Source organism: Pinus tabuliformis, chromosome 3_2 (assembly GCF_031772625.1).
Source record: "Pinus tabuliformis cultivar Carrire ecotype Pingquan chromosome 3_2, CPIR1, whole genome shotgun sequence".
NCBI lineage: Eukaryota > Viridiplantae > Streptophyta > Pinopsida > Pinales > Pinaceae > Pinus > Pinus tabuliformis.
In genome coordinates, this window is record NC_142302.1 from 848,757,848 (window position 1) to 848,768,018 (window position 10,171).

General features: G+C 38.1%; 1 protein-coding gene across 1 annotated transcript in view; it reads left to right on the forward strand.

The window, feature by feature from the left end:
* LOC149183335 (TORTIFOLIA1-like protein 4) overlaps positions 1-9,655 on the forward strand; it is a 15,664-nt gene extending 6,009 nt beyond the window's left edge. Inside the window, 5 exon segments of the mRNA XM_089417099.1 lie at positions 5,313-5,412; positions 6,322-6,552; positions 6,555-6,928; positions 8,223-9,101; positions 9,207-9,655. Of these exon segments, the coding sequence (XP_089273225.1) occupies positions 5,313-5,412; positions 6,322-6,552; positions 6,555-6,928; positions 8,223-9,101; positions 9,207-9,395 (1,773 nt within the window). The 3' untranslated portion in view covers positions 9,396-9,655.
* The last annotated feature ends 516 nt before the right edge of the window (positions 9,656-10,171 follow it).

Below are 10,171 nucleotides of genomic sequence, written 5' to 3' on the forward strand. Positions count from 1 at the left end.
ACCGTCAACATAAATGTCGGGTAACGTACAAAAATAACTTACAACCGTGATGTTAAAACCACACGCTACTTGACGGTGAAGATTGATTTTTAGCCACCGAATTCCGATGCGTGGGATTAGCTGCAGGGGGGTTAACGTCTCGTACTCGTTTCTATTGGTGGGGCAGTCGACGGTCATGATGAAAAATAAGCCCCGTGTTGGTCCGTCGATGGGGTTGTAGCTGCCCACGATTTAATACCACCGACCCTACGTCAGATCAGAATGATAGCGATGGTCCAGATGTCGAACGCTATATATAGTGTCCATATGATGGCAGAAAGATGCACAAGGTTTAACGATTTCGCGGAAAACGCACCCTCTTAATTGAGGCCAGCGGATTACAAATCTCTGTGCGTGCCTGCCAAGAAGGTTGGAGTACCGGTTGCCAAGAAAATGGATCCACATTTTATTCATAACCCGAAATTTATTGCGTGGAGAGGATTCTCCAGGCTAATTTGGGCCTGGAGTGGCTAATTTTTGATCTAATTTTTGATTATTTAAGGTCAGAAGGCATCGATCGATTGAGGCCTCTGAAACAAAAAAAATGGCGCAGGCGCGATCAGGCAGAAGCAACAGCATTGGAAAGCAGGTGAGCCAACAACAGGAACGCACCGGCTCAAACACTGAGTAATCAGAGAAATTAACAAGTTACCATATTGAGACACATACACGATTTCTTCAGAAGAGCTTGGGAGCATTGCCTGGAGTTTGAATTCGGATGGCATTTCCCCCTGCTTGTCGTGTCTCTATGACACCGACTCGCAGCAGAAGAGCACTGTGAGGAAACAATGCGTGAAGCTCTTCGCCACGATGGCTGATGCCCACAGTGAGTCGTTGTCGTCCCACCTGTCAAGAATGATGGGCAATGTTGTCCGTCGCCTAAAGGAGCCCGATTCCAATGTACGCGATGCCCGCGTCGATGCAATCGGTGTCATGGTGTCGAGGATCACAAACTCGAATTAGTCGATTTCTGCGTTTGTGAAGCCTTTCTGGGAAGCTATCGGTGAGCAGAATCGTTATTTGCAGGTCGGCTCTGCGTTGTGCATGTCGAGAGCTATTGACAACGCTGCAGATCCTCAGTTACCGAGACTTCTTCAGAGGCTCCTACCAAGGATTGTGAAGCTTCTGGGGAATTAGAACTTTATGGGAAAGCGACGTTGTTTTCTTTGGTTGGAAGTGTAAGAGAGGCCGAGGGGCGTCGACGCAACAGGCGTTGAGTGTTCTTATTCCGTCGATGCAAGAGGCGTTGCGGAGTAACGATTGGGCCACCAGAAGGGCTGCATCGGATGCTTTCTGTCGCATGGCATCGAACATTGGGCCTCCTCTGCTTTCGCCTTTCAAGTCATCCTGCATTGCTTCTCTTGAATCCTGTCGATTTGATAAGGTTGGCATATATTTAAGCTCTTCTCTTGCTTTAATTGTTTATGCCACGGGCTGCTCAATTTTGTTGAGATTGTCATCGATCATGTGTCTCCCCTTTCATTCTGGTTTGAGCTGATGCAATGTTTAAATTGTTACTAATTTTTATTTTTATTTTTTATTTTTGGTTTCTTGTGATGGAAAGATTTGTAGAATGAATTGTATTTGTTGTCTATTCAGCTGGTTTGGTTTTTGTTTTTTTTGTTTTGTTTTTTCTTTCTTTTAGACTTTAGGCTTCATGTGCTGAGACGAAGTTGAAGTATTCCAACATTTTTAATCCCGCAAGATCCAAAATGAACTAGAAAATTTCAAAACTGATAGGATGTTTAGAAGGGGATTATTTTTCTCATAAGTTCTGGAAAATGATTATATTCTGACATTATTTTAAGGCAGCTACTGTAAAAATATTCCAACAAGTGTAATGCAGCTACTGTAAAAGTTTTAAGCCAGCTACTGTAGCAATATTCCAACAAGTGTAATGCAGCTACTGTAAAAGTTTTAAGGCAGCTACTGTAGCAATATTCCAACAAGTGTAATGCCGCTACCGTAAAAATCTTCCAACAAGTGTAAGGCAGCTTCTTCAAAAGTCTTCCAACAATTGTGGGAGAACTTATGGCATACATTTATCCAATTCAGACATTGGTAAGTTTCCAATCAGTGCTAAACCAATGTCTGATGCTGTGTTTGCATAGCAAAATCACTTACTGATCATTGTTGAATTTTCTTTTCCGGGCAGCGATTAGAAATTGACCATTATGTCCAACATTTATCTAATTCAGTCATTGGTGATTTTTCAATCAATGCTGGACCGATGTCTGATCTGGTGTTCATATAGCAAATCACTTTCCACTCATTGTTGAAGCCAATCTCTGATCTGGTGTTCATAAGCAAATCACTTTCCTCTCATTGTTGTTTTTCTGGCAATGGTCGGAAAGTCTCTGTTATGTCCGACATCTATCTGATACAGCCATTGGACATTTTCTGATCAATGCAGGAATAATGTCTGATGCTGTGTTCACATAGTAAATCACTTTGCGATCATTGTTGGATTTTTCTTTTTTCAGGAAATGATCAGAAAGTAACTGTTATGTCTGAAAGCTATCTAATCTAAACATTGTCTGTTTTCCTTTCAATACTGGACCAATGTTTGATGCAGTGTTCACATAGAAAATCACTTTCCGATCAGATTTTCTTTTTAATGCAATGGTTAGAAAACTGACCATTGTTCTTGTTCTAAATCTGATTACTGCTGAAAGTGGTTTTGCTATCTTTTATTTAACAGTTTGTTTTGTAATGGACATTCACTTTTCTGGCAAAGTGAGCAATATCAGAATCAGATCAATGTTAAGCACGAGTTCTTCCACACTTAGGTGAGAAAACTTTTAGTAGCTGCAGTAAAATAATATTTAGAGAAAATCTATTTTCTAGAATTTCTTGGAGAAATAATTCCTGTCAAAACACCGCATGAATCTGATAGATGGTAGACATAAGTTTTCCAGCACTTATCAGAAAATTCTATGGTAGCTGATTTAAAATAGTGTCTGAAAACAATTATTTTCTGAAATCTCACAAAATAACCCCTATATGAACACCCTATCAGACATTGGCCTTTTCTGATCAATGATGGAAAAGTGAATGCGAATTTCAAAACAAAACATACAAATAAAAATTTGAAAACTATTGCAGTATTGCAGGCTGCAGCATCTTTTATCCCACAAACGCCAAAATGAGCGAGAGTTTCATAACCGAACTTTAAACAAAATCTTAAAAACTCGACAATCTTGACAATCTTGGCACTAGGAGACAAAAGTCATGGTAGTTGGATTGACATCGAAGGAGTCAGGAAGAGGCCTGCTCTACTAGAAAATTATCTTCCTATCTTGGATTAAACTCAATCCGAGGAGTTGAAGTGCTGTAACATATTTTATCTCAAAAAACCAAAATGAGTTAGGAAATTTCATAGCCGAGCTACGGAAACAAAATTTTAAAAGCCAGTGTTTTTGATCAATTCTTAAATCCAATTCAATTTTGAATCCAAGAGAAAAGGTAGATCTCTAACTTAAAAAACTCCAAAGATAAACATAAACAATTGGAGCTATGGAGTTGCCTACTTTCTCTTTGACGTCCTCCCATAGTAGCCCAGGGTGATTAACTGGTCATTCTTTCATTCGATTTATCAATGTAAATACGCTTTTCTGCCATTCATTTTAAATAATAGGGAAGCAGGCAATGTGTGTAAAACAGCTTCTCTACTCGATAGGCCCACAACAGATATGAACAATGAAGTTGTTGTGGTACCTTCCATCCATTATCTAATATAGTGATTAAACTGAACCTTTTTACAACAAAATCAAAACCTTAATTAGAAAACCAATATTTTTGATGAATTCTCAGACTAAATTCAATTATGATTCTGAGAGAAGAGGTCCCTAAAGACCAGGTAGATCTCTAACTTAAAAAAATTAAAGATAAACATAAACAATTAGAGCTATAGAGTTGCTTATTTTCTCCATGACCTCCTCTTGACAGAGTTGAAGTGTTAGTTATGACAGTCTTGCCAAAACTAGGGGGGATGGCGAGACTTGAATTTTGGGATGCTGGGTGACTGAATTTTGGGATGCTGGGTGACTGGATTTAGGAAGAGGCCTGCTCTACCAGAACTAGGACCTATTTTCGATTTTTTTTTCCTATCTTGGATTAAAATCAGTAATCAATCTGAGAAGTTGAAGTATTGCATCATCTGTTATCTCACACAAACCAAAATTCTCAGATCAATTCTCAATTTAAATTCAGTTTTAATTTTAAGAGATGAGGTCCTATAGAACAGTTAGATCAATTGGAGCTACATAGTTGCCTATTTACTCTGTTATTCCAAGATGTGAAGTGTTAGATTTGGAAATCTTGCGCAAAGTCACACTAGCGGGGTTGAATTCCAGGACCCAGGAACTCAGGAAGAGGTCTTCTCTCTAGAATTGGGCCCTCGTCTTCTATGTTTTCAAAATGGAACACAAAAAGAAAACCTTGCCACACAATCTTACCAAGATATCTTTGGATGAGGTGGAAGAGATCCGATCCATAAGGGCATTGACAATTGGCCAGAGTCCTTTGAAACAACAGATCAAAGCATCTTCATTCTAGGATTTGATGTTAGTCCAGGCCTTGTTAGATGAGATTTTCAGAGCCAGGATTGAATCCATATTCTCTGCATAAGATAGATAAGATAATATAGTAGTATTAATAATTAATGTCCAATGAATGATCAAATAAGTAGGTCAATGGGACTGAAAAGCACATCCAGTGCCAGTAAATAGTGGGAGTGCAATAACAGCTCCTAAAGTGATGTTAACAAAGACAAATAAAAATCAAGGTAGCTAGCTAAAAGAAAATGTAAAGATTACATGAAAATGAAGAATGCTAAAACCAAATAAGGCTATGCTCAGTGCAACAGAGAAGATGTCAAGGCCTGCTGTGAATCTTCCTGCCTGATGGTCGAGGGTCAGTGGAAGATTTCTCAACATCCTTGAAGGACCTCCCATTGTAGGTGGCATGACCTGGATACAGGGCTTGGCTCCTCAATAGAATCCTATTTGCACCATGGCTCTTCCTGCTCCTTGTAGGGATGTCATTAGATTATTATCATCATTGTTATTATTTTATGTTGGTTGAATAGATGTTGTTTTCTGAGTATTTGTTTTGAGTTTTTCATGCTCAGCGGCTTCTGGAACTTCTTATCATGGCCAATATCTGTAATTTCTACTTCAGAGCTGGAAATGTAGTTTAGGTTTTTATTGTTACTTCCCTTTGTTGCTCTGGTTTTCTTGTTTTAAACTGGGCATGTGAAATTCTTGAATTAGGTCAAACCAGTTCGTGATTCTGTCATTCAGACTTTACAAGCTTGGACAAGCATTCCAGATTCTGATGGGCACTTACCATCACCTGATTCTTCTGTAAAAGGTAAATCATTGAATTCTCCAAGCATTTTTCCATATAGCTTCTTGTGATATGGTTCAGATTTTCCCAGCAGGGATTATCCAGTATTCTTGTATTTGAACACAATTCTTAGGTTTTTCTAATAGGGAATATAAGCTTTTTGAAGGCAGTTTAGTTTTGAATTTCTACTATGTTAAGCTTTCGTAATCTTTTCATGAATTGTTTGCCTGCAGTGTTTGACCTTTTATTGTGGTCATTGCTTTCTTGAAGTAGCTTTTTATCAGGCTATTGTAGCATGTATTTTCTTGATGACCATAGAATATCTAGGAGGATGTAGATTTTGTGCTGGAAGTTCTATTCTTTTTGGAGATATTATTCTGTAATTTGCTGAGATCATTAAGTTAAAACCTAAGATGTTTCCGTGACCATAAGTTGCGGAAATTCCAGTCCTTTCTTTTCAGTAATATTCCTGAGATTGTGTATTTTGTAACAGTTAAGTTCATCTTCAAGGCTGATTTCCTGTAATTTTCCAATGTTTTTTGGTAGACATGAGCTGTTATATTGCTTTGCAAATGGCTACTTTTATCAACATTTTGGGGTTTACAGTTTTTCTGATGCATTGGGTTTTAAACCTTTTGGAAGCAGCTATGTTTACAACTTTTGCGACATTTTTGTCATATTACATGCTTTTTTTTCTATATATATATATATTTTATTTATTTATTTATTTTCTGTTAGTCAGATTACCATAGCAATTTGATTAAGTGTGATTTGCTAGTGGCTGATCTTCCTCTGCTTGCTTATAGATATATACAGATTGGTTTAGCAAAAAGGTTGCAACTATTGCTGTCAAGTCACTATGATTAGTATTCACCTTTATTTTTTAGATATCAATGCATGTTCTTATTTGAGCAGTTTGCTTACAATTTGCAGAAAATATGTATGATGGCCATTTATCAGTGGATCTCAAGCCTTCCCATTCTTCTAAGCCTGATTCTGTATCTTTGACAAAAAATAAAGTTGCTGTGAGTAGATCTCCACCTGATACCAGTTCTGTTAGTAGCACAGAGAAAAGAACTCCTCTCATTGACAGAAAGACAAATCCCTCATTCCCCAAGAAGGGTAGGAGAAAGGTAAATGATTGGCAGATTGAGGTAACCATTCCTCGAGTCAACCAAAACAGGTTTTTTTTGGTGAAGATTTTGCCAAAAGTTACAATACAAATGCCCCCACTAAAGGGAGGGATAGGAGAGATTCAAATTCAAATATTGGGGGATATCAAGACTTGGCAACAGTAGAAAAGATGGAGACTCCCAGACCTTCAGATGTTGAGACGAAATGTATCATGATCGACCAAACCTCAGGTGTAAAGCATCATACGGTCGAGATTGCTTCCAATGAAAAGCAGCAAACCAACACTACAAGCACCGATGGTTCTACAAACCAGTGCAATAGGCATGATGCAAATGATTTGGCTCTGATTCGGAAGCAACTTTTTCAGATTGAAAACCAGCAATCCAGCCTGTTGGATCTTATTCAGGTATCTTATTATATACTTGATTTTCAGATTAAAGATCCTTTCTGTTGGGAGATGTTCAAAGTTACAACCAATAAAAGTATCATTTTGAAACCTAGTCAACTACTAGCCTCCAAAATGTTTTCGAACATCAGGCATTGTTCCTCAGTTTACATCTGATTTCCTTTCAATCAGAGGTGAACAATGGTCATGACTGTCAATTCTCATGCTTGTTGAATGTGTTTTATTTGCAGTTTTTGAAAATAGATGATGACAAATTGGTTGACTCAGTTCTCAGTACAAAATATAGATATCGCAGCAGCAGGATTGTATGGTATATTGAAATTGTGGATGCATGATTTCAGTGTACAGTTTGAATCTATGTTTAGCAAAAATGTCCATTGTCATCACATGGATTTTAAGAACATGTTGAACAGTACTTTTATTTTAAATTGCAGGCCTATCTTTTCAGTCATTTTCACTGTAAGCTAACCTTGCATTTGTTTTGTGGTTCTTGCTTTTGGTTTAGTAACATTCTTTCTCATGTCGGTAATATACTACATGCTCATACCACCCAAAATTAAGTAGACTGGCAAATGGGGGCTACAGACGTTATTGCACTAACCTCACCTTGCACCTTTCTAGTAATCCTCCATATACTGGCATGTTTTAGCCTTTCTATCCTCCTGGATGATATCTAGCAGATCCTTTTCACCATTCTGCATTATGTTTGTTTTGAAGCTCCCTTTTCTCTTGTTCCGCATACCATACGATTATGCTTCTTTGTGGATCTAACGATCCATCATTGCATTATGTGTCATCATTATGCATGAGTTGGCTTGCAAGTTGCACAATAAAGAGGTTCCACATCATCTGTTCACTCATTACTCAACATGTTTGGTCCTTCACATCCTGTGAGCTGTGTTCTTTATTGATATAGCTTGAAAGACCTTGGGTGTTGCCTTGTTTTGAATGTTTATCTGTTCACATAGTTTTTCGGGAGCATCTTCTATTAAGTTTCTGGCTCTCCTTTCCATAGAATACGAGGACAGTGTTTCTGCTATGATGATATGTTCATCCCTCATTGCTTCCTTAAGATAGTTTCCACCAATGCAGACCACACAATTCTTTAATAGCAGCCCATATTGTATCTTGTACGCGAGTGCATACCATGATGCTGATGGCAAACATTTGAAAATAGAAATGCACTATCACTGCTGTAGTTGGAGTTTTGTGAAATGCACCTTTACCTAACAGCTTTTGCAGTCTCTTGTCTTTGAAATCTCTGGTAATTGACAACTTTTTTATTTTGTGCCAGAATTTTATAGGAAGCTCACAAGAGGGTATGCGATCCTTAGAATCAAGGGTTCATGGCTTAGAACGGACTGTTGATGAAATGGCTCAGGATCTAGCTGTATCTACAGGTAGGCTGTCTAATTCTAGTATTGAAGGTGGCAGGGGTACATGTTGTAAGTTCCCTGGTACAGAATTTTTAAGCTCCAAGTTTTGGAGGAAAAGTGATGGAAGATATGCAACCGTAAGAATTGCAACATCTGATGCGTCATCCTTGAGTAAATTTGGAGGAACAACAGATAACCCAGATAATAGAAGGCATAAAGGCATGCATGGTGGTTTTATAGTGAACCCCTTGGCAGATATTAGAGGGGCTTCAAGGAAAGAGAGTATCGAGTCTATTTCAGACAGCTCTCAGAAGCCTATATCAGAGAACTTGAAAGGAGATCAAATAATGACTGGATCACTGGACAGGAATAGGTTTGGTGAGGGTCCCTCTGCAAGGAGTGTTTGGAAAGCCTCAAAGGATGAGGCTACTCTCTCTGCTATACGGGTTGCAGGGAAGGATGGAAAAACAGAGTTGGAATCTGTAAAAGAAAATTCAAGACCAAACACTTTGGACACTAGCACTGAAAATTTATCTTCTAGCAGATCAAGACATGGTACTATTTTCTGGAGTGTTTGGACACGTGTTGTAGAGTTTCTGCAAACAGGAGATGTAGACTCCGCATTTGTTGAAGTCCTCTGTACTGGGGATGATCTCTTATTGCTTAGGCTTATGAATCGGACTGGCCCTGTCCTGGAGCACTTGTCACAAGGGACCATTGTTGAAATGTTGCAAACGATCGTGCAGTTCTTGATGAAGCATAAATACTTGGATTCAATAATCCTTTGGTTTCAGCAGGTCATTCATCTAATCAAACCTATTCTTTTTAGAGGTCATGTGTTTGTTTTAACTTTCATGCTCTTAAATGTAAACCTACTTATGTTTCTTATTTTGGACATTCAGGTTGTTGACTTGGCAAGTAATGGTCCGGATTGTCTGGACCTACCTCCTGAAGCAAAAAAGGACATTTTATCAGCCTTAAAAGAAGCCCCATCACTACATTTCATGGATGCTTCAAGTAGACATACTATTTCTCAGATTGCATCAAAACTGTCAACTATCTGGGCTGCAGATTTGTCAAGAAGCAGGTAATGAGTAGCTGCAGACTTTTTGCTGAGAAGCAGGTAATGACTAAATGAAATATAACTTCTCACCACTGCCCTTCTCTGAAGGAAAATTGAGTACATTATGAGTACAATGCTGTGTGGGGGATCTTTCCAAGGCATGTAGATTTTTTTTCCCTATAAATCTAGAAGGCTATTCCATAAAAATTTGTATAGCTCAATTAACAAAGTCATCAATTCTATTTGTTCTATCAGTGTTATTGGAAATGAGCATATCACTTTGTTTTGTGTCTGCTGTTAGATTTGGTAAACAGTTTAATATCTTAACATGCGTGCTTGTCTTGTTTATTTGAACTTTTTAAGTTAAACTCCAAAACTCACCTTGCATATTGATTTTATTTTGAATTCCTTCCTAAAGCATGCACTGTTATTGAGAGAGCATTAATATGCTTTTAATCTACAGGGGTAGAGAGGCAATATTGTTTTATAGTATGGCTCCTATAATACTTAGATCTTCAGTGGAAGAATGAATTAATCCATCAAGTTGTTTCATATCTTTCAACTAGTGAATACTAACTTTAGAAATATTGATCCAATCACTAGAAACTTGCGAACCTTTGACTTAGCAACTACAAGTCTTGAGGGTCACTTCTCACTGGCAGATAGATAAAATTAAGTCCTATAAAATTGGCATGAAATTTTTGAGTTGTCCATGGCATTGTTTTAATTACTTTCAGTGAAAGGTTCAAACCCATGAAGCTGAAGGTATTTATCTCTTTACTGACTATGGGGACTTTTGGCTGC